This window comes from Lepisosteus oculatus, chromosome 25 (assembly GCF_040954835.1).
Source record: "Lepisosteus oculatus isolate fLepOcu1 chromosome 25, fLepOcu1.hap2, whole genome shotgun sequence".
NCBI classification, from domain to species: domain Eukaryota; kingdom Metazoa; phylum Chordata; class Actinopteri; order Semionotiformes; family Lepisosteidae; genus Lepisosteus; species Lepisosteus oculatus.
In genome coordinates, this window is record NC_090720.1 from 3,860,657 (window position 1) to 3,885,868 (window position 25,212).

At 40.0% G+C, this 25,212-nt stretch overlaps 1 protein-coding gene across 4 annotated transcripts in view; it reads right to left on the reverse strand.

Moving 5' to 3' along the window:
• The window catches only part of cep104 (centrosomal protein 104), a 33,136-nt gene extending 7,979 nt beyond the window's left edge, over positions 1–25,157 (reverse strand). Inside the window, exons 1-20 of one of the 4 annotated variants that reach the window (XM_015337168.2) lie at positions 24,870–25,152; positions 24,292–24,407; positions 21,256–21,369; positions 20,307–20,480; positions 19,326–19,464; positions 18,672–18,734; positions 17,514–17,590; positions 16,703–16,871; positions 15,687–15,842; positions 15,014–15,229; positions 13,688–13,891; positions 12,188–12,355; positions 9,891–10,064; positions 6,684–6,860; positions 4,487–4,693; positions 3,197–3,304; positions 2,431–2,479; positions 1,950–2,025; positions 1,274–1,382; positions 250–388 (exon numbers count right to left, since the gene is read on the reverse strand). In XM_015337168.2, the coding sequence (XP_015192654.2) occupies positions 250–388; positions 1,274–1,382; positions 1,950–2,025; positions 2,431–2,479; positions 3,197–3,304; positions 4,487–4,693; positions 6,684–6,860; positions 9,891–10,064; positions 12,188–12,355; positions 13,688–13,891; positions 15,014–15,229; positions 15,687–15,842; positions 16,703–16,871; positions 17,514–17,590; positions 18,672–18,734; positions 19,326–19,464; positions 20,307–20,480; positions 21,256–21,368 (2,518 nt within the window). In that variant the 5' untranslated portion in view covers position 21,369; positions 24,292–24,407; positions 24,870–25,152. Of the gene's footprint in view, positions 1–249; positions 389–1,273; positions 1,383–1,894; positions 2,026–2,430; positions 2,480–3,196; positions 3,305–4,486; positions 4,694–6,683; positions 6,861–9,890; positions 10,065–12,187; positions 12,356–13,687; positions 13,892–15,013; positions 15,230–15,686; positions 15,843–16,702; positions 16,872–17,513; positions 17,591–18,671; positions 18,735–19,325; positions 19,465–20,306; positions 20,481–21,255; positions 21,370–24,291; positions 24,408–24,869 lie in introns of those variants that run through there. The other 3 variants (XM_015337171.2, XM_015337170.2, XM_015337169.2) reach the window with 3 other exon arrangements.
• Between the last annotated feature and the right edge of the window lie 55 nt (positions 25,158–25,212).

A 25,212-nucleotide genomic window follows, 5' to 3' on the forward strand; every position in this document is an offset into this window, starting at 1 on the left:
CTTCTGTGCAATTCACATGTAAACTATGTAAATTAATAATATAACTTATATATTCAATTAAAATGACAACAGAAGTTCCAAGTAGGTAGCTGTGTCACCATGTGTAGGCTGCAATGGAACAAGAAAGGGTTTATTCCATGCTGAAAGGAAAAGAGACACAATTTTGCAGCTGTGGGGCCTTCTTCAGGTGTCAATATGACAACAGGGTGTGCTTTCTGTAGTGCTTCTGAAGCGTGGATGATTACTCACGATTGCAGGCTTTGCTTCGGACATGTTCAGACAGCTCATCTTTGGGAACAGCCTCAGCACAGCGCTGACACTTGGTCAAGTTACTCTTGCTTTCGCATTCGGACAACAAGTGTTCACTCATGCTGGCTATCTCAACCACCTGGAAGAAATTCCACATTATTACTCACGTAAGCCAAAGTGTTTATACATTGTTGCTCAACGTATTTATGCAGTGACTTAAAGTTCTTACCTATTCTTTTTGTATCAAAACTTTGGTACCCTTCTACACAACTATATTTTCTGGCCAGTGTGGGTCAAGTACCTTGGTCAAGAGTACAGTGGGAGTGTCCCAACCTTGGAATTGAACCCACAACACCATGGTCAGAACTCCAAAGCTCTAGCCACTACTCCACACTACCACAACGCCCTACACATTATTTGCATGCGCTACAGTTATGGAAGCCAGAATTTGTTTTTGAACTGGAAGCAAAATTAAAATGAATCCTGGATGAGTAATAACAAATTAACAATTGTTACCGCAATAACAGATCTAAAAGGAGCATAAAACAAATGAAATATGATGGTGCCACCTGCTTAAAAATCCATCATCTTACTCAGTGATTATGATAATAATAAAAATTCTAATGATAAAAGCAATAGGAAATTTAGTAGATATTTTTAGTGGATAGTAATAGTGGGGTGATGAACCTTAGGAATGACCGCATTTGCCATTATTTTAATTTTGCATTTGATCATACAAAGGCTGGAGTACAAGGTAAGTTAATTAACTTGCTCAGGATCACACAGGGCAAGTCAGAGGTAGAGATGTGAACCATGAACCTCCTGGCATTGTCCATGTTGTAACAGAAGTGTTCACATTATTATTACTATTACTAAACTTATTATCATTTTTATCATCAGTAGCATCTTACCTTTCGCCATCAGAACACATAGCCTGCTCTTAAAAAAACCTAAAACTGAATGCAGGTCCAAAATGTAGCAGCATGCTGTGACTGCAGAAGTGTGGTGCTATTTTAGAGACTACCTGTCTGCAGAGATCGCAGCGGCTCAACATGGGGCAATGCTTCCAGTAATGCAGATCCAGACCTTCCTCTGTGAACGAGTCGTCCTTTTCACCACAAAATATACATAGGCTGAAACGGAACAAGAATGTCTGTTCAGAATGGAAATTGAAATGCAAAATCATGATCATCAGTGGCAAAAGTGGTTTAATTCTAAACCATGGGGCTGAAAATTTACATTAAATTCATTAAAATCTCTTTTAGTAGATGAATTGGAGGTATAGTACAGCACCACTTCATGCTATATGCAACCATTCTTGAATAAAAAAGATTTAATTTAGAAAGTAAACCTGTTAACGATATTTAGGCATTCTGAAGTTAAAAACATTGGAAGAAATACTATGCAATCTGCATATGCTTCTGAACTGCATTGAACTTTGAACATCATGTAAAAGTTGTTCACCTACATACAATATATTGCAAGGAATTGTGACATTTTCACTTGTTTTGTGAAATACAGCATAAGCTTTAATTCCACATTAGGATGACACAACAAGACTTTCAAAAACATTAAGAAATCAAATGTCACAAAGTGGTGATGGTTACAATTGAAACCATGCAAACAGGTACCCAGTAATCATCACCTCTTTGCATTTGTAACTTCCTTGTCCATTCTTTCGGAATAAAAATAAACTCAACTTGTCTAAATAATTTGCAAAAGAAGAGTCGTCGTCAGCAATATCTGGGGGATGAGCAGGGGGAACTTTTCGAAACCCTTGAGAAGGAAAAAAACAACAACGACAATATTAGAACACTAAATCACACTACAGAGAGTGAACAGCAGCACTACAAATTTAGAAGAACAAAATTTGTATTTAAGGCAGTTCAATTATTTAAGAAGAATAAGAAAAGATCAAATATAAAGTACATTCACTGACAGAACTAGGAATGAAGTTTCAAAAATAAATAGTGTTACTACAAATAATAGTATTAATAGAAGAGGTAACACTTACTAAACAATAATATTTGTGATTCCCACATTTGTTTTAACACTAACATGCTACAGTTTTATAGACTAACACCTTTCAGCAGACAAAATATATCTAACATAGACTGCCATCAAGTCTTGTTTCATTATGTTTTTGTGTTTTATTCTTTCACTCTCACATACTGTACACACCTGCCTTTGTGGGTTTGTGAGCCTCCTTGTCTTTCACCTTGTTTTTGTCCTTCTCAAAGAAAAGGAAAAAGCAATCAATTTTTGGTTCAATACAAGTGCAACTACCAAAATTCATTGGCTGTAGCATCGCCACCCACAAGGCCATAGCCACCCTGCTCAGAGTGGTATGCCCTTTGACTGCAATTCTCAGCTTTAAACACATGCAGTACTTTAGAAACTGTGCTACGACATAATATGGAAGTTATACCCAATTTCCAGTGAGCAGAGACTATCCAACTCATTTCAGGTAACCTGAGTTGGATGCGAACCTAGACTAATGGAGATGAAAATAATAAGAATAATTAATAATAATTGCTTTAACTTATATAGGGCCAATTCATAGGTGGGGATTATTAGGAGGCCATGATTGGTAAGGGCCAATGGGAAATTTGGCCAGAATGCTGGGGTTACACACCTACTAAAACTCCCTGGGATTTTTAATGATCACAGAGAGTCAGGACCTCGGTTTTACGCCTCATCCGAAGGATGACGCCAATTTACAGTATAGTGTCCCCGACACTGTACTGGGGCATTAGGACCCACATGGACTGCAAGGTGAGCACCCCCTTGCAGTCCATGGGTCCCACTAACACCTCTGGTCCCACTAACACCTCTCCCAGCAGCAACCTCAGTTGTTCCCAGATCTCCCACCCAGGCTGTGAGCTGCAGGGTGATATGGCTGCTGGAGAAAAGTGATGCAGATGTTTGACCCAGGAGGATCACACACCTTGCCATTGGTTGTAAGGTCCTTCAGGGCTGCCAGCTGCTCCTGAAGAGCCCGGATTTCCTCCTTCTTCTCCTTCTCTGCCTCCTGCCTGGCAGCCTTCTTCAGTGTCTTCACAGGAACAGAGAATAACAAGATATCTTCTCTGCTTATTAACTCAAGCAACCATATGAAATCAAGGCTGACCCCTCTTTTGTTAATAACCTTTTTTCACCACTGGGCTCTTAAAGAGTCAGAAAGAACTAAAAGTCAGAACTTAAACTTAAAGATTCAGAAAGACCTTTATACCATAGTGGGTTACTATACAGCCCTAGTTATACCATATGTACTGATTCCTGTACTGATCAATTTAAAAGGCATAAACAGAAGGACCTGACTCCTTATTCACTGAGTTTTTTTTAATTACTTACAACTTGTAAAAGATCCAGAAAAGAAAGTCCACCTTAAACCATTTTGTGAGTTTTAGCCTCATGCTGTGAAGAGTATACATATTTTGTAAAGAGAAAACTCAATTAACTCAATCGATGCAGCTGCAAACCATATACCATTGAATCAGCGTAGCAAAACTAAAAGAGGTCACTCATGCACCAGATAAAAGCAGGAGCTCACAGAGTCAGGTGCTGCTCAAGGGCAGCGTCATCAGCATTCAATCGTACTCAAGGTTTTCAGCAATGTCTTCATCTTGAATTGTGCAGTAGCTTTTAGCTTAGGGATTCATGTAAAAAAAATAAAACATCTGTTTCCTGTTAACTCTTTTTGAATGTGGTAATACCTTGAAACCTAGGGGCAGTGCTGTGCAGAACACTTCCGTTTTCATGTGGTTTCCATGTGCATTTTAACAGTTGCCATACTGAGCATGCTATTTATCTCACCAACATCACTCCACCCCAGAAAATGATGAAATATGGTAAATGGGAAATGTAACTGTTTCACACTAAAAATATCTTAAAAGACTCCTGCTACTACAGGATGTTATAATTATGAAAACAGAAAATCTTTTGCCAGGTAGAAGTTCCAATTTCTGTGGAGTACACATCAGAATGGTTTTAAAATGAGAAGCTGACTTAAGTACAATCAAAGCATCAAACGTCAGCAGTTACTTATCTCACAGCGCAAACCCATCCACTGAGGAAAAAGAAGCCTTGCTTCTGTGGTACAGGTAACTGTGAATGTAGAGAAATGTATTCCACTGAAGGACCGCAGTATTCCAGGGATTATTCTAAGAGGGTAGAAAAACTGGACTAGATGTCATCAGCCAGCTGTGGTTCTACCGTTAGGCTGCATCATGCTCACCTTGGTCTGTGTCTCCGCAGGGCGCCCGTCAATTTTTGCAAACCCATCAAAGATGTTTTTATAGAGGACGTTCCTGCGAGTGCTGGCGTCATCCAGAGGCAGGTAGTCCGTAATAGCGCTCTTGTGCTGGCGGTACATGTCCTGGATAATCCGGGAAGCTGTTTCACGCACCTCTGAAGTACTGTGCTCCAGTGCACCTATAGCAAACTGAGTAACAGAGATGACAAACCTGTGAGGAACAGACTTGGACTGACACGGATACAAATGAGGAGTTTTATTGGATTATGATTATATTTGTCTGTGTATTTAAATTGGACTATTGCATTACCATGACTCCTAATACAAACTGTTATCTTTTTTCAGCCTATGTATGCTATAAGTGTATCAATAAAATATAAGTAATAAAAAAGGAAGATTAAAATGTTTGCAGCAATAGAAAACAGGGATAAATTGTATTTAGATAGAAAATACTTTTAGCTGTCTCGGAAGCAACTAAAATGAATTATTCAAGAAACGTTTTTAAGTACTAACAAAACACAGTACTGACGCAGTGTTGGTTAATTAGATTCAGCAGGAGTTTAGCTTCCTTCACTGCAAATAGATGAGGAAGGCAGTTCCACCACAAAATACTATCACTGCTGAACTACACATGAAACAGAAAATACTGCAGACCGCTATCAACAACAACCACTAATGAATTCATACTATTATCATTACATTAATAACTATACTTCACATTACAGATCTCTTTCACTTCTTTAATTGCAACCTGACAGATTGTTGGCCAATGCTCTTAACTGAATTCTGCTACAATATATAATAATACATAATACTGCCACTACTTCATTATAATTGCAAGATGATCACATATTATATAGTACTATCATCACTCCAGTTTTATACATTACAGATAAATCAACCAATATTGCTGATGGAATAACTATTTCATGCTATATCTGTATACTGTATCATATTTTATTTGAAAATTGTATTACTTCATTATTTAAATACAGTGTAGTCTAAAATGATGTGCATATTATGAATAACAGGAAAGTCCACTAATAGGAGAAAGTTCCTACAACAATTCATTTGACATACAGTATAGAACAGAGCATTATTAGTCACTTTTATTTAAAGAATATTTAAAATGGCAATTTTCTGTCCTAATTAAAAAAGGAACTTCTAACCACATGCATAATAAGGGCCCCTAGCTGTCTGAGCTGCTGATGAAACCACAGAGAAGCCGAGCTTAAAAATTTCTGACACTTTACTAACACCATAAAAAGCCACACAATGAAACCCTCCTGTAAACTGAAAGAGACAGCTTATCCCCTGGCCCACTCTGTCAATATCTGAATAGTTTACGGCTGGATACAGTGCTGTGCTTGGAGATGGGAGAAAGATTGCTGCACTGAGCAGTGGTAAACAGGGCTCTGTGCACTAGCTCAATGGTCTTCATTTCAAGATAATCACCCTAGGAGTATTTTAAACATGGGTTTCATTTTTCCATTCTGTCAATAAAAACAAACATTTTGTCAAAGCTCAGCTTTCTTTAAAATAGTGTACTTTACATAGCTATCCTACAAAGAAATTTAAAGTGAATAATTTCATGTTGGATGGAAACTGTCTGTGCGTCCCGCTGGTTTACTGACATCCACCGGTTCTCTTAATTGCAGCAACTGCCACATCTCTGGTCACTTTTCTGAATACTGTACCTTTGTACATCACTAAATATTTAAAACATTTCTGGGAAGTATTCAAGGATTTAAAATACAGGCAAATACATTCAAAAACAGAATGTATTTTTCTGTATAGCTATTTGTCTTTAAAAGCAATATGCATAGAGCAGTTTTCTATTCACAAACACAGGCAAATATCATTGCAAACACCCTATGTAAAGAGACTATCACTCCGTTTGAGTGCAGCAGTCAAGGTCAGGACCACGAGCTAATGACCAGGTACACTCACTGACAACAGACTGCAGCTGGATGAAGAGGGTGGAGTGCCTTCGAGTATCTAAAGTCTGACTTACATAGCTTTAAAATATACTGGTTCCTTAATTTACCAAGACTGAAACCTCAATGACAACGCAGTTCCGTTTGCAAGTGATATACAAACTAAGTATTCAGCATAAAGAAGGCTAAAATGCACCATTAAATGAAAAAGAAAAAATGAAACCCCAAAGCGGGGTGGTTACCCGCATCACGTTATTGATGGTGAACCCAGAGCCATCGGTGCCCAGCTCCTTCAGGAGCTTCTCCAGCAGCTCCACCTGACTGAGAGCCAGGCGGCTGGGGGTGTTGGACTTCATGGGCTTCACCAGCTCAGCGGGGATGACCTGCAGGGGCCTGACCTCTTTAAACAGCGCCATCTCCTGCACCGAAAGGGAACAAAGCAAGATCTCAGGTATTTCAGCACTGCTGTGGCAACATCTTTAACCAGACACTTCTGAGCCTGATCGTGATAGGTACCAGCTTGACAAATCTCTGGAATTAAGCACGATCTTGCATTTGCAAGCATATAGGGATGGCTTGTCCCCTCATTCACACCCTCAAGTGCTTTTAAAAAGTTGGAACTGGGAGGGGAAGCTCCATAGTGGTTCAACCAGTAAAGATGCTCAGAGTTGATTATCGTTGGCCAAATGGGACCAGGATTCTCCAGTAAGTGGTGATTATAAGAGCTCCCTCTTAGGAATGTGTTTGTCAACCAGTGTTCACACTTTCTGGGGATACAGTGACTCCTGCAACTAGTTGGGCACCTGCAGGCTTGCAGTTATGTTAATGAGAGAGAACCCACACCTCTAAATGCGTTTAATTACCCTGACAGGCACTGTGGATCTTACGGCATGACAAAAGACGAATGGCTTACTGGTGGGAGAGCAGGAGGAGAATGTTTGTCCGTCCTCATTCTCCCTCTGTGTGTACAGAACCTGTTACAATTGGCAATTCCAAACAGAGCCAGGATACAATTAAACAAAATAACTGTCAATTCCAAAACTCTGTTTAAAAAATCAGAGGAAGCCCAGGGCCTTAGATGGATGTCTTATGAGGATTCCAGGAGTCATGGAGGCTGTTAAAGGGATGGACTGGGAATCTCTTGTTGGTAATGCCCTACTTCCTGGCTGTAAGCCTCCTATAAAAACAGCATACTAAAGCTAGGAAAGCTTTGTAACTGCAGTGAAGAATAATTATACATCTACAGAACTCATGAGTCATTTCCAGCTAGACTGTAGACAGAACACAACCTGATTAAATAAATCCAGTTCAACTCTACCAAACCAAGGCTGTGATAATTCATAGACTTAGATAGATAGATTTGAAAGGCACTTAACCCCAACTGCACCAGGGGTGCTGTATAAATGGCTGACCCTGCGCTCTGACCCCCAGCTTCTCTCCCTGTCTATGTGTCTCATGGAGAGAAAGTTAGGGTATGTGAAAAGACAAATTCCTAATACAAGAAATTTTATATGGCCAATAAAGTGATCTTATCTTAAATAAATAGGTAGTGGGAGTAATACATTTACATACACTCGTTGAGCGGTTTTATTGCAGAGGGGACAAAGGAGCTCTTATAAATGTACTTATATTAATTTGGTCCCCTACACTGTCTCCCTGACAGGAAGATTATGAATTGAGAAGGGAGAGGATGGGTGGAATCAGTTATGATGTTCCTTGCCATTCTGAGAACTGTATTATGATATAATGTCATAGTTGAAATAAATTTGGTCCACCATGAAACACTGAGCAGTCATAGAATATACTCCACATCAGGTGTTTTTTTTTAATACACAACTGCCAAAATATGACTCCATGAAGTTCCATGAAGTCTATTTGCCTATTAACTCAATGAAGTAAGACATTTCCTACTGTGAAGAAACAGAAAGGCACTGCACATTTTTTTACATTTCTCGTTAACAACTTCATACAGTCAGAAAGTGAAGACATTAAATTTTACAACAAGCAGCAATTTTAAATCACTCCAGGCTGATGTTAACAGTGGCAGATCTAAGCCAACCTTGGCTATCACAGATGCTGTTGTTACTATGATAATTGTCACAGTCTGAAGGCACAGTAAGAGTAGATTACTGTCTTGTGGCTGAGGTTCTCCACAGTCCATATTAATACAAACATATTGAAAATCTTGTTTTTATTCAATGAAAAAATATCTTTAGCAAGAGTTTTGTTTTGTTAAAACAGCACAGTAAGGAAGGCTAAGGTTTTAAGGAACAAAAATGGTTTTGGTTAACCCATGTGGCATTTTTAAATACATGCGTCTACATTTCCTGTTCCATCAACCACCCTTTCCTGGGCAACATTAGGTTGTACATGGTTGATATTTAGAAACAAATTTCTAATTGTTTGCTTCATCAAAAAAGAAACTACGATCTTGACACCAATTTACAACATTACAATAACCAATCACTGCTTTAACCTACATAGTCAGCTGATTCTGCAGTGATAAAAAAAAGAGTGACGTTTAGACACATTTGAATGCTCAGACAAGTGTGGAGAGGAGAAAAATGCATCCCGTTTGTTTTCTCTCCTTTTTACTCAACTCAGACTGGAGATCTAAGACAACCTGGGGGAAAAAGGAGTAGCAGCTAGCATTTAAATTCTCAGACAAAAGAGAAAAACGACTGGAACTGTAACAGAACCTGCCAAAGTACGTCATGGAAGAAAAGCCGTTAATTTCCATCAGTAATGCAGTTTTACTACTACCCTGCCTGCATAGGGGGAGACTCCCCTGGAGGCCCCTGAGGACACTGTAATACACACACACACTACCATATTGTTCTCCAAGCAGGAGCTAATGGAAAGCACACCAAGAGGAGCTGTGCAGGCCAGTTTGAGCAGCCTGCTGCCAGCACACTACAACATGGGGATTGTTAGAGAAAGGCAGGCACCATTCGGTGTGACAGGAAAACAGCTCAGAGAATGCAGATCTCTGCAGTTTTGACTGTCCTGCCATGTCAGAATTTGCCTAGTTTACGCAAATTTTATCTTTGGTGTAAATTAACTACAGCTTCAACAAAAGCAGTGAAACAAGCAAACAAAAATAATCTCTATTATTTTGCCTCATTGATTTGCCACCATCAGATAGCATCAGGAGTTTTTTCTTTGCTTGATCAAGCCATCTGAAGGTTTTATGTCAGAACCCTTTGCATGTACAATGTTCACACAGTACCCACCTTAATGTTTTAGTGAAACTCATTGTAGGAAAGGCAAAGTGTCTCTGAAATACCACTAAAATAAGTGTTTCAACCTGGAAACCTGACTGAAGAGCAAGCTCATTTTTACAACCCATGTGCTATGATTCAGCAAAGGAAACGTGTCAAAAGGAACTTCAGCCCCTCACAAACTTACATTGGTAATGTCAATAGTTCCACAAATTACTGTGTGCCTACCTGGATGAAGTTTGTAGCCACAACACGAAGTCGGGTAGCCGAGTCTCCAGTTCTAAGAATCAAGTTTGGCCAGGTCTGCTCCAAACAATGTGCAGCCTCCACTCTGCCCAGCTTGTGCTTGGGGATGAACTGGGTTATTACCATCTTCAGAAGTTTCAGGGAGGCTTGGAAAACCTAGGACACCACAAGAGGTCAATATAAAGGAAATCATGAAATCCAAGACAGGCTCACAGAAATCCTTTCTTCAAATTTCCAGCTGAACTACTGGAATATATGTTCATTGAAACATGTTTATGAAAGTAACACTGGCAACACTGGCTAAAATGTACTTCAGGGCTTTTATGACCTGGCCTCCTTTATGTTGTCTCTTAACCAAACCAGTGAAGCAATTGCTCTCTTTGCCACCTGATCAGCTGAGCAGTGGGGCTGCCGATACAGAACGGCTGCTTTGCCACACAGCTGGTGGATGTAGTGGATCCCCTCCTGTTTTTAAATCACTTTGGTGTCTTTCAGGATGAACAGCCTTATATAAAATTCAAGGAATAATTATTAATAATGAAACAGCATTTCTATATGAATGTATACTCCAGTAAAGTGAGATATTTTCCCAGGTGGAAAACTATTTTTTTTTTCCAGCATTATATCATCTGAATGAGATCTTCGGCTCATTCACCAGCATGCAGGTGAAATGGGGTTCGATGGGTCTTATGCCTCCCGTCACTTGTAAATTTCTTAAGCGCTTATTGTTAAAGAAGTGAAAGTGAAATGTAAAATGGTGTGCTACGCACTACTTACAGTATCGTTTTCTAACCAGAGACTAAAACTGTTAAACCACCAGTGAAAGCAAAATCTACAGTTTGTAGCATTTACAGTAGTTTAAAGGGAAGATTAAAAAACTGCCAATACTGTCTTTGTTGTGAAGTAACCTTATGTGATGAGCAACGCCTAAAGAACTACAGCAGCTTTAGACTTCCTTTTCTACTACTGTAAAACATTTGGCTACAATGTCTCCTTCTAGTATTCAAAATTAATGTCACGGTATAATTAAGTTCAATCAGATATTTTCCCTGTTTGCAGTATTATTAACATGCAACACAAGACAGTAAATTAAAATACCAGGGATTCCTTTGTCACAGTAATAAAGCTTCCTTATTACTGACATTAAAGAAAATCTTTATTTTAGAGTAACATTTCAGGAAAGGCTGGTGGGAATGTTGCGGGGACTATGGACTTATTGTTCTGAGTCCTAAGCCGGACCGCAAACTGCCTGTAAATTAGCTGGGCCATGAAAAGTGGCAATTTGAGTAGCTCTTTGAGGAATTTCAAAAATAAGACGAGCTAATTAATCAGAGTGCTGACAGAAGGACAATAACAAAGTAAACACTGCAGGCAGAAGATTGAAACGTCGGCCTTTAAACCACGGGGAATGGGAGAGACTAAAACGAGGGCAGTATCTCCACCTGCACGGATTCGCAGCCGAGCACAAGCTCGTCAGGAACGAGGATGGACATAATAGCACACGTCTGCTGTCAGGCACTGTTTTGCATGACAAAGACGCAGCCTCACACAGAACATTGAGGAAGAGGCCCAGCCTTAACCAAAAACTGTAACAGGGAAAATTCCCTGATGATGGGACAGCGTCCTGTTTTGCACTCTCCATACTCCCCTGCGAGAAAACCTCTGCTCAGCAACACCCCTTTTATTTTATTAGACTAGAACAAAGGCAATAAAATGTGAGTTAAATTTTGGGTGATCAAAGGAAGAACAACTCTGTGCCAAATATAAAAATCTAGTGGCAACAAATATTCTGCAATAAACTGTGTACTCAGTATTAAAGTTTTATTGCTTCTTGCTTGAAAATGCTTCATAAAGAAATAGAAATATCTTTCATTCATAATACAGTATAAAGAAATATCTTTATCCTTTTTTAATAAGCCCTTTGACATTCAGATAAAAAGGAATTAAAATAGTAGCAAATGCTATGGTTATTATTCTATAATTTGTTTGCTTAGCAGATGCCCTTATTCATGTCCTGATACATATTTGTTGCTTTATCATTAATCTCAAAATATATGGGAAAACCCAGAATAGTAACGTTCAATTAGATGAAGCAAGAGGTTCTTGTAAGAAAATGTAACCACACACTCTCGATTAACTCTAAATGCTCAAACCTGGTATGGCAAAACAAATAATTGTCTCGGAAAGCAACACAAACACATGGATGGGACGAATACAAAAGATTATCTTTGGTTCTTCCTCCTACACATTTGCAAATGTACTCTCTGGCAGTTACTTACAGAAGACACCTTATCCGAGAGGGATTTCCTGACCAAAAAGATAGCGGCTCGCAACAAGGTCTTCAGTTCTTCCTTAGGCATTCCTGATGGAACATCCATGAGCTTCTTATAAACAGCTACCAAGGCGTCCTCGCGGTAAGACCAGGTCTTTGAGTAGGCCCCTGCCACCTGGCACATTGGGAATACAATCACCAATTTCACACATCGAGAATACAGGATTAAGATCAAGAAAAAACACTTGTAGATGTGAAACAATCTCAAGTTAGGCACCAGTTACACCTTCACTATTTATCTCCTACTAAGATGCAATCTTCTAGGATGCTGGACCAACATGGATGGGATCTGTCTCATCACACCCATCACCTTAACTTAAAAGGGGGGCTTTAAAACACAGGGAAATTCTCATATTCAACCTCCTCCAATAACAGGAATAAAATAAGGCAGCGCAAGCAACCATTAATGCGGGTGATGTTTATGATTACTGCATTACGAATGCATTTTTGGAGCAAAAGAACTAAAAAAGGTTGAAAATGAAAGGCGACCATTCTGTCCTTTCAGTTTGTTTGGTCACTGGCAGCTACCTGATCCAAGGATCTCACCAGGCTGTTTGTTGTAAGAAGACAGGGTTTTGCCTTCCTCCAACACAATCATAGGTACATGATAAAGCTGGTGGCAACATAAATCCTCATTAATGAGCAGCAGATCGAGTTAGCTCCAGAGCATGTGCACATCCAGACCACGGAACATAAACCTGAGACAGCACAGCTGGCTAATGACTACCTGATCGTCAGGAGACAAGCACAGACAGCTGTCCTGTCACGCCAACCAGTGAGAAATGAAGAGAATCTCATAATCTGTTGAAAACGCTGTAAGACTCCCGCTTGGTGTTATGTGTGTGAATGCAAAAAAATTAATGTTTCTGTTCCAGAGCAGACAAACCTGTCTTGCAGAGTCACATATTTAAAAAATTAAAATGAATCCTTGTTATGAACAATTTTGTCTGTGACCTAGAGGTGGACATCCACTCAACAGAATACCATAAATCCTAAGATGGTACCAACTAAATTCCTTGACTATGAAAATATACTTGACGCTACTTGCCAAAAAAAAAAAACCACATGCGTTAACAACTGAATGTACTTTGCCCACAGAAGATGTTGTAAATTGTTTATTATCTGACCATCCACGTCTATGTCAATCACCACTAGGTTTTAAGACCAAGCAAAAATACAAAACATTTATCCTGAAACTCTTGATCACTAAAAGTGAAGTAAAATACTGAGGTGTTTCTAATCCTGGAATTTTATGCATGGTTTTGCTGAAGCAATTAATTTGAATATAATTTGCATTGACTTCTGTGTATACAAAGCAGATATGGAGAAGCACAGTGAAGTAACAGTCAGCATAGACACCACACAGCTCTGCGGCTCACTCCTGTTCCAAAATGTTTTCTCTGGACCAATATCCCAAAGGTGATCAAAGATGTCCTGCCAGCCTTACCAGTCCCTCTCCATACACCTCAATGGCGAAGGTGGCCTCCCTGAGAGCCTTCTCTGTCAGGGGCTCTGGCTCTCCAGTGATGCCCGGGGTCCTGGGGGTCCTGGAAGAGTCTGGGGGGGGCGACTCTTCCAGCTGGCTCTGCCGCTCTCCCGTTTGTTTGCGCAGAGCAGGAAGAGGCCTCTCGTCGTATGGCAGGGCGCTGACCTAAGGGAGATACAGCAAACAGACACCGCGAGGTTCAGCAATGCCCGAGACAAGAAACATAGCACACGCACGTAAATTACACAAACAAAGGCAACACAAACAGGAACAATTATTGCGATTGGCTGTACTGATGTTAACGGGACAACATTCAAACCTTTCTACGCTATCACAATCCACGCCTGCTCATTTCCAAATACTGTACTACACTCAAGAAAATGGTGTTTGCTTCTGGATTGTTATTGGTAATTAACAGTAAGCTTTACACTGTTAATCCTTCTCAATTTCTTTCAGAAAATAACTTGCCAGAATGTAATGAAACCATACGTAGAGGTGAGATATATTATTCCCACTGATATAACTAGGAGCTACGCAGTGAAAAAGCAGAACAAATGTTTTGCCAATTCATGTTTTTAAAGTTAACAATGCACCCAAGGATGTCCCTTTTATAAGCCAACCCAGACAACAGTCCCAGTTTCAAGTTAGAATAATAAGGGATTTTTTCATTTGGTTGAACTCAGCCAAGACTAAGATCAACCAACTGTTTAATTGTTTTAATTAAATGCCGAAACTCTACCTACAGAATGTCATTCCTGTAACAAAATACCTAACGCTTGGTTACAGTACAGGGAAAGAACTGTGATACCTCACATTCAAAATCAAATAAGAGCTCTTGTCAATAAAGTAGTGACAAATGACAGAAGAATGACTCACGAGTTGCTTAATGTAAGAAAATGTTATCAACAAAAAGAGGCTAATCAGTCCATCTAACTGGTTTCATTAAGGCATTTCATGTAAAAAGCCTGGGTCTCTAATAATCCATTGTACGCATCTTCAAACTGCAAGTATTGTTGATTCAACGCGTTTTGACCTTTATGCCTGCAAATACTTCCTTACTGGAATTTCCAAAAAGTAGAAAGAAAAATGTATAAATGTTTCATAAACTTGTTAAGTTGAGCCCAAATGGAAAAAGGCATAAAACAATGCTATATAAAATCAATAACCTATGATCTTCCTGCACCTGCATTATTGTCCTCTGATCATGGGCATGCCATGCTCTGTGGAAGACAGGCGTGCCGGAGCTGTATCTGAAATAACGTGGTACTTCACAGCGCCTTGACTTACGCTGATCTTGGGCGGCTCTGGCCGGGCCACAGTGGATGGCGGGCTTGGGGTTTGCAGTGGGGTCATGGGCCTGGCGGGGAGTGACGGCTCTGGATCGGGGGGTTTCTCCGGCTTTTTATCCCTTTTCTTTTGGGGCGGAATTTCTGCCGGTTTCACCTGCTGAGGAGAAGCAGGATGGCTCAGGGGCTCCAATGGGAGGTCTGCCATCTTCCGGATCTGGGAGAAGGAGATCAAAGAAGAAAAGAGCGATTGAGAGAATGAGAAAGAGGGAAAGTTACTGTCACTTAAACATTGGTTTCTAGCTCCCAGCCCTGAAGGCCTTGCCATTTCACTGACATGTCACAGATTTAAGAGGGGAAAAAAGAAAATAAATAAACGGCTATTACTTTAAAGATTACATCATTATTACAGTAAACACTTCAACTGAAAAGACAAGTTCCTCAGAGTAGCGTGTTTGTTAAACACATTTGGCAGGCTCCAGCTGCTGTACACTGGCAGCTCCAACTAAGGTTCATAAATACTCCCAGATTCAAATAATACCAACGTTCTTAACCATTATGATGCAAAAAAGGGACTTTTCATCCAATCAGTGAGTTTCATGACAGGGCACCGTATATGGTGTTTGTTAATCTGAGCATAGAAGACAAAAACGAAAATCACATACAGTACTCACCGAGCCCATGTCAAGCAAATTGTGTATCTCAAGCTGCTGATACACTTTCAGACGGTATTCATCCATCTGCTGTTTCTTCTGCTTGGCCAAGTCATAGTCCTCCTTGTCAATGGCACAGCGTTTTTCTACCTCATAACGGCCAAGGTGCTCCCCAACCTGAAGAACACATGCCAAGAATACTTGTAAAAACAAGGCCGTTTCATTGATTTCAGTACAGAAGATACTAATACTACTAATATAGGAGATGGGAACCCTGAAGTACAGTGGAATACAATGAAAGCATCTCAAGAACTCGGGCAGATAATTACACATCTAATTTTCATGACCGTTCAGTACAACCCAGTTCCATTTGAAGCAAATCAGTAATCGATTAATAACGTTTAATTCATAAGATGCCATTTTAGAGGAACAGAAAAATATACAATATACAAAAGCTTCCAAAAATCTGGAAAAAGATGGACATAAATCTCACAAGAAATAATGGCATCCTGTGACAAGTATCTTCACCGATAATGCAGGTTGGCAAACGGTTTATATGTGCAGGATCTGTACAGTAGTTTAAAACTGTAAATGTCTGTTTCCGTTCTTTCCAGTTCCTTGTGGGATTGAAAGTCAATGAGAATGTGCACTGTGCACTTTGTTGTTAATTCAAAATATTCACTTCACATGCTGATTTGCACTCATCGGCCCTGTTCTGTTTATTTTGGACTCAGTTTTTGAACTTTAATATGTTTTTAAACGTAAAAGATGACACACAGGATGGGCAATGCCAAGGGAAAGTGTTTCTGAAAAATACACAATTCTCTTTAGAGGTCGGATAGGTATATGCAAAGAATAAGAACAGGAAACAGTTTTAAAAAGTTTTTAAAAAGCCGCACAGAGCACCAATTATTTTAGTTCTAAACAAATAAGAGGTTATGAAATAAGGTTTTAAACCTCTATTTTTTCATTGACTGAGAAAAAGAAAATCCCTTTACTGCGATTCAGTGCACTGCAACCCCGTGGAGGTGCAGTACCTTCTGCAAGTCGGCGATGGCCTGCTTCAGCTTCTTGGCAAGGTCGAACCTCTCCTGCCGCACTGCCTCGTGTTTCTTCTCGTCCAGCTGGCGGATTATCTGAGCCACCTCCGGGTCTTGGTACATGTCGAATGCCAGGTCGTCCAGTGGGGAGATCGAATCAGATTTACTGTTCGGGACGAGAAGAGAATCCCAGCAACATACAGGAGTGAGTGGAAATGGTCTGCGTGTACAGCTGAAGGGCAGCAGGGTGACACCTCGAATAAGTCTATTCATGATGTTTAGTTCTGGGCCTTTCAGGTCAATTTCATTTTTTCCCCCAATTATTATTGTTATATACCCGCTCAATTCGGAAGTGTCAGATGCGTGTCTCGCAGTCGCATACTCAGGGAGCGTGATGAGGGCAGTGGTGCTACTCTGACCTGACTTGACCTGCCCACCCACTGGGCAGTCCACTCTTCAACATGCCGAAAGCTCTGCTGTGCCTGACAGGAGTCTTGGTGTGAAGTGGAGGTGCACTGTGTCCCTCAGCTGCAGGGTCTTCTGTTTTTGCCAAGAACCTGGAGAGCCCTGGTTTACTAATCCCAGCCCTACCACTGGCGGCACACTGAGACTGTGTGCTACTAACCTAGTCACAGTGGGCTAGTGACATGTCACAGTCCTATCTACTTTAGTAATTATGGTATTTAGTGATCTTACTGCAAATTATTTTTGTACCTGAATAAAATAATATACTGTGTGCATTTATTGGATTAATTCCACATGGCTGAGCCCTAATTATATGTAAAGTGCTAACAAGATCTCTAATTACCTTAAATAGGTTCCTTCCAGGGTGACATCATTGTGAATGCTGTTGAGATAATGTTCAATCAGCTGGTCCCTCGTTGGCTGCAGATTAAAAACAGAATTTGCAGCATATGTCTGATCTCATAAGAGAGGAACACGTCATCTTTTAATGCCAGGGGAATGGGTCATCTTTTTTCAAGAGACTTCAGTAGAGAATGTTTTGGGTAACAGTGCAATTATAACAGCAAAAAGACTGACTATTCTGAGCTAGTTTAGAATAAAAGCCATATTATTCTAAATCATATACTTAACTTTGCATGCAATGTAAGAAATTTTAAAAAAATGCAAGTTATCTCCATTTTAATTTAACAATTGAAATATCTATAGTGTATGTTAATGTGAAACGGTTAAATCAAGTTTTGTTATACAAACACAGTGAGAAAAAGACAGCATGAAAGTACTGTTAACTACCCGTAATCTATCTCCGGAAACAAGTGCAACAGAGTACAGTAATTTGCAACACATTCCCAGTGAATATAAAGCAATTGCTATCCTAGAAATGGAAGGAGATTCCAACAGATTATTCTGTAACAATGCTGTAATTGTTTGGAGGAATCCATTTTTACATAAAAAAATCAATCTCTTCATCCAGCAGAGGTCAGTCTGCACTTTTATCAGATTACTCGTGTCCAACCCTTGCAAAAACACCCCACACAGTTAGGCAGCACTCTCATCATATTACTGCATTCCTCTCCTCTTCCTCCACCTCAAACAGTGCAAGTTAATCAGCTGGATGTATTTGCAGCATACAGAGAAAACCACTTAAAATTTCCTCAACCCTCCAACAGCAAAACAACACACCATTATCTTATGTAAATATAGGCACTTTTTGTATGAAGTATTTTATCAAATTCTATGAGACAGTGTTTCAGTATTATTCTTTAAATCAAACTGACCACAAATTAAAAATCTGAATCCAGATGTGAAAAAAGTCCAGAGGCATGTCAGCTGAAAAGGAAGCTGCTCATACAGTATCAACTTGAAGAATGTAAACAGCTCCCTCTAGGGTTTTTCTGCAGTACTGCCACAGATAACATTATTGAAGCACTGTAGCACAAGTCTCCAAGATATATTCAGGGACAAATGACTCAGAAAGGTAAAATTAAACAATAAATGAACTCACAATCACATCCATTTCACTGCTGTCTACCGAGTCTCCAAGAACATTTATAGCAACTAATGCAACCTAAAATAAATAAAAAAACAGTTTGAATTTTAACAACTTTTTGCATTCAAAACGTTTAATCCATAGACTGCAAAGAATATATACCATCAGGTCACTTGTTATGAATTTCATTAAAATGTTTCTTTTGCAATGAAGAAAAACTTAATTCTGAGCTAAAGTGAACACTGTGATTATAAATATCAGCTGAGTAAGTTTAGAAATAACTTGGAAGATGTATCCTTCTACTTATATACTCTTGTATACTCAAGTCAGCCATGCTGAGATACATGGCAAAAAAACTTGTATGCAAAGGAACAAGTAATAGGTTTATTCCATTCTGAAAGAAAAGAAGAAAGAGAACACAACGTTTCGGCTGTGGAGCCTTCTTCAGGTGTGAAGTATACAACATAATAAAATGGAATAGATCTAATCCCCTCAAAGGAACAAGTAAATGTTTGTCCCATGTTAAAAAGAGAAGAAAAGAAGGCTCCACAGTCGAAACGTTGTGTTTTTCTTCTCTTTTCTGCATTAAATGAACAAGTAAAGGTTTCTTTGCAGCCTACGTATGCTGACACAACTACCAACTCTTACTAAGGACTGAATTTCTCTCACCTGATTATACAGATTGTAGCGATTTATATGGTTTTTGTGAAAGATCAGCTTCAGATATGTTCCAACTGCATCCACGTGAACAGACTTCAGCTCCCGAGCTTTAAACCCTGTTTTCTCATTGTCTGAAAGAGATACATACCTAGAAAAACAACAACTGCTCAGTGCTACAAAAGTCATGTGTATCATTTGTCCAGGTATACTAAATACTGGGATTGAAAACACTCTAGCTTTACAGGACTGCTTAATGATTTTCTAATTATATCTATTTTTATTTTCTATTATTTTCTAAAGATAGTAAAGTCTTTTCTTTAACCTTCCAGGAAACCTGAAGAACTGTGTTGGCCAAATGCACTGTGCAAAACCCAACGCAAAACCTCTACAACAGGTGTAAGGCAAAGAGTTGTACAGTGTTGAGTATTACGAGCATGTGCATGGAGCCTTTCAAAATCTGCTTTTTCTCTGTATCCGAATACTGTATCTACCTAAAATAGGTAGTAACGAGTAGAATTTGAGAATTCAAAGCAGAAGCAGAGAGACAATCAGAAAAAGGAAAGGCAGACATACTGTACCTTTGGTAAACAATGCTTCCTAAAATTAGTAACCAGTAGAATGCCATTTCATATGACATGAAAACATGAGTGTCTGCATTTAAGTCCATTCATCATGTCTGCATATGTTTGACTCTAGCAGTCCTACAGATAGTTTCAGGCAGCGCTTAGCTGTTAAAAACAGGTTACTTTTTTGAGCAAATTTTCAAGTAGCCTTCTCTGCATGCAACCAGTGTATAAGTGACATCAGTGTAGGTGGTAGGAACAGACAGCTCCAGCTCCGGCATTTTCTCCCAGTGTTCCTGCCTCGGAGTGAAGCACGTTATTATGCTTTCGGGCATGCTTCCCAGGTGAAAACGCCAGGCCTTCTGCTTGTCAGCTAGGAAGGAAATTGCCCATTTTCTGGCTAGGAAAAATTTTTGCTGGCACTCACCCAAGCCTGCAGAACCTGTCTGATGGATTGGGTGAAAAGGACTCTGGCAGACTGTCGCTGATGTAGAACTCAATCTTTGCTGAGATCATGTACTGGTGGGCCAGTAGTTGTAGCTTCCGGATGCGGCAGCGCTCCACCAGCTGTAGAGTAATTTCCTGAGGGTATGGGCAAAACCTACGTAAAGCCAGATGTGTCATTATTAGTAATGAGTTTTGCTCACTTTTCCATCCCAACTGCCAAAGGACAAAAAGGCCCCAGATAATATGGCAATGGGTTTACTGTGAAGTTACTCTCTGTGACAGTATATAATTTTCCAGCATATAATTTTCTTGTGTAATCTGATTTGTGCAGTAATTAGAGGTGGCTTCATCTTTTAGTACCAGAATACCAAAAATGGGAGTATTAGCAAACACTGCAGAAGTGGCACAGAAACTTCAACTGGTCTTAGGAAAACAGGATTTAGACAAAATTTAAGCAGCACATGCAGGTCGTACACAGTATAAACACAGGAAACACAAAACTTGAAGAAGGTATATAAACGATAGGTGTCCATTACATCTTCTATGTGTTGAAGCAAAAAAACAAAGAAAGTGGAATATTTGTCCATATTTTTAGGACTGCAGAGTTCAAATCAAAGGATGTTATGTTAAAATTGTACAATGCACTAGTGAGACCTCACCTGAATGCACTCCCCATTAGTTTCCCCCATACATATTAATAGGATTGTGGACACTTTATAACAGTACAAAAATATCTCTAGTTTGAAACGAGCCATCAGATTTTTTTAATGAAACTACAGAAAAAGGATAGTCTGAAATATAAATATGACAAGCCTCAATAGAGAATACCACAGTAGAAGCTGTTTATATTTTAACTAAAACAGCAAAGAGCTTCTCTAACTCACAATTCATATATCCATGTTATGCATCACTCTAATCTTACTAATTACCTGGCTGATCTCCATCCATTGACGGTGGGGGCATGAACCATCAGCTCCTTGGCATTGTAGTTATCCTCATGTCCAGAGGAACTGACCACTACAAACCCTATCTTGTGTGGCATTCTGCAACAGTAGGCAAAGAGACAGGCAAAAACAGAGGTTATTATGCGTCACAATGCAGTCAATTTTTAAACTGGTCGAAAGATATATTACTCGGGCTCCGAAGTAGGCCAGCTAGTAACGGTGCTTGCCCAAGTGAAGAGCTCCACGATGAAGACATTGCGGGTGGGAGGCTGGGACATGTCACTAGCCAACAACTGTCTGAGCGCCACTCATGGTAGGCCTGCGATTAGTCCACCAAGGCTCTCTTGGCACCTCAGCCACCGCTAAAACTCCCAGGAGCTCTCCGGTCTCAAGGGAGCTGTCACAATTAACACAGTTTTTCTCGAGTCAGCACTGAATCTTGGTGCCGAACAGAGCACGACAGCACTAGCAGCCCTGAGCCAAGGCGCTCCATTGGCGATTTCAAATAAACCAGATGCTTAGGGTTCAAGACTTTAGGAGGTCTATCTGTATGTAGAAAGTTAATTTTTTCAATGGCTCCAGTGTTGGAAGCACAACATGCTGTTTTGATGTTATGAAAACAAGGGTGTTTACAAGGGCTTCATATTGGCTAAGGATAGAGATAAGCAACTAAATGGGAGCTGTCTGCAAAACTATCACGACTGCAATCTATATTTCAAGGGTCACAACTGCGTCAGTAGGACTGGCTTCTACACAGAATATGCACAATGTGCCATTTTCATTCCTACACTGAATTAAATCTTGTATACTCTTTCTACAGTTGTCCATTTGAAAAACACAGATCTGAAAATTGCTTCATTACAGATTTTAGAAAGCAAATTAATTATTTCTTATACAGAAATTACAACTGATCGAGCTCACTGTGATATGTCATGGTGGACTTGGAGTAAAATACAAAAGGTACAGTGCATTCGTGGTAAATGCATGGCAGAACATAGGCAGGTGAGCTAAAGCAGAATACAAAGTGTGGAAAACCATGGAAAAGAAAAATAAATGGTCTAAGTATGGATCCTGGTATATCATTCTATTATTTACATGGAGCTTGCACCTGTTAGAATCCATAGGGCCCTTAAGAGGACAAAGCCACACTGTGGCCCCTGTTTGAGCCAAGATGGCTACTGAGAGCTAAGTACTCGTAAACAGGAATGGTAGACACACCTGTGCTTAATTAATGTAGGGCACTCAGGTGTCTGGGAAATGAGGTATTGGAATAGGCTGTACTGGAGTAACAGAATATCAGTCTATTAATTAACTAATTGTAGCTTTGAGCAAAAGAATCAGTCTGCAGAGGAAGGGCCTCGTGGGTGATGGCATGATCACCCTACCTTAAACCAAGGAAAAGTGCCAGAGACCCACAGTGCCTGTGAGGGCACTCTGCTGGTAGGAAAACAAGACATTGTGATCCAGGAGCAGATGGGTATCTGTACTCAGAATCAAGATGTGGTGCATTAGTAACAGCACTGTATTGGGGGGATCAATGTTTATAGAAGAATGCTGCTCACCAAATAGGATAAGCCAAGACTGTGAGCAACAGACTCCCAATATTAGGCAACTTGGCTGGTTACCAGACTGGGGGGATCGTCAATTTGCGTGGTGGCTTGGGATGAAGGCTGTACTGAGGGGTGCTGCAGTCGCTGGACAGACCTGAACTGGCTTCGTTTGGCTGCTCCATGTACAAGAGAAGATGCTGAAGTCTCTCGAGGAGTCAATGTTTACGAAATCTTAATGAGTCTGTAGGATTGAGCAATCTGCGTGGTAGTTTGAGAAAATACAGGGAGGGATGCTAGACAAATGAGCTGTATGGCGCCGTCATATGTCTGGCCAGCTAAGAGGAAGCAGCACGTTTTGTGACTCAGAAAATTAAGGACACAGGCACCACGGTGTTCATAATAAACACTGTCATAATATCTACAGATGAACGGGTAGCCTGAGATATGTAATGGAAAGAACTTCAGGGAGAGAGTGTTTTAAAGTATAATCTGTGCCTAGACTAAAAAAGAAAGGATTTGCTCAGTCTTTCCCAGATGAGGGGAGGGGACCAACAGATGATCAATAATCCCAGAGGGACCGTACAATAGCATCAGACTGCAAAAAAGGGTCATGGGATACAGTGATGCAGTCAAATGAGTTTGAAAAATAAAAATTCACTTGCAAAAAATGAACAACTTCACTTGCCCTTTACTGCAGTGTAATACGTGTATACCAACAAGGTTCATCATAATGACAGAGTACAAGGATGTGCAATAACGTGTTCAGGGGTTATACCATAAGGTGACAGTAAAGTCTGGGCCTTGAACCAGGACCACTCAGTGACAAACCCTACTTCTTAGCCATTGTACCACCTAACCTCTCCAATCTTTAATACATTTGTTGCACATATGCTTTTCCTGGATTTTAAAGACCCTTACTTTAATATAATAATTCCTTACTCTTATATAGTGCTTTTCTAGACACTCCACTCAAAGCACTTTACAGGTAATGGGGATCCCCTCCACCACCACCAGTGTGCAGCCACACCTGGATGATGCGACGGCAGCCATAGTACCAGTGGCTCACCACACACCAGCTCTCAGTGGGGAAGAGACCAGAGTAATGAAGCCAATTCACAGATGGGGATTATTAGGAGGCCATGATTGGTAAAGGCCTGGAGGACATTTGGCCAGGACGACAGGGTAACACCCCTACTGTTTTCGAGAGAGACCCTCGTCATTTTTTAACCACCCATTTCAAGTTTTATTAACGCCTTGCTGAATCATCTCAATTTCAGTAGTGTTAAGTGGATCGAAGCCCTAATATATTTGATTTGTATAGAAAATAACCTCTGGAGGGAGCTAGATAGTTATGCCTTCTTCAGCGTACAGCGGGATACCACATGACTTGTCAATCTTAAGCAGAATCAGGGATTCTAACAGAAACGTGGGAAGAACGAACCTTGCTGTAGGACTTTCGTGAAAAACTCACCTCTAGGCACAGCTTCAGCGTCATTAAAAACGCACGGCAAAATCAAATTGTAGTCCTTGCCTGCTGTACCGGGGTCAGTCAAATCCCTTCAAGAAGGCGAGATGCACAAGCATTTCCTAGAAATAAAAATGAATTAAAATACGTGAATCGCTCGTGCCACTGAAGACGCGACCTACATCAAGTTGTTGATATTTCCAGTTGTTTAAAGCTACACCGTTTCGAACACTTTTAGAAAAACAACCCGTTTTGCATAAATCCTTTGAATACAAACATAAAAGGAATTCTGGAAACCTAAGGTCATTGCACAGCATAGGCTGAATATTAAAGATTTGTTCTAGAACAATCCTTTACACCCTGCATGTGCATAGATGTAGGTAAAGCTGCTTTGTCGCGCTTGCTGTAGTTATTGTTTATATTGACGACTGTTTCTGATTAAGAAATAAAAAATGAATTGAACGTCTCTGTATAAAAACGATAAAATCAGACACAAAGAACTACAGAACGTAGCTGCACAAGAACGAAGCAAAGTTTGTCAAAGAAAAAACTTTCCTCTAATAACAAAATGTTCTCTGACCTACCCAAATGTTGTTTCGCTGCCCGTCTATATGTGACGTTATAAAGTCAAATTAATTTAGATTGAAATCGAAACAGCTTTCAAAACAGACACCGAAAAACAGTGCTGGCATTCAATTAAACTAATCAATTCTACTTAAACTGATTGACATAAAACTTTGGTCTGGTTTTAGTAACCATAACAGTGGTGCTGAAGCATCACAAATTAATATACTAATATTTAGCATTTATTTTGTGTAGTTTTTACTTCCACCCATTTCTCTAGCTTCATCTCCATAACCACCGTTTGACAACAACTAGGTTACATCCTGCGACTTCCCGAGTAACAACCCGGAAGCAGATTTCATT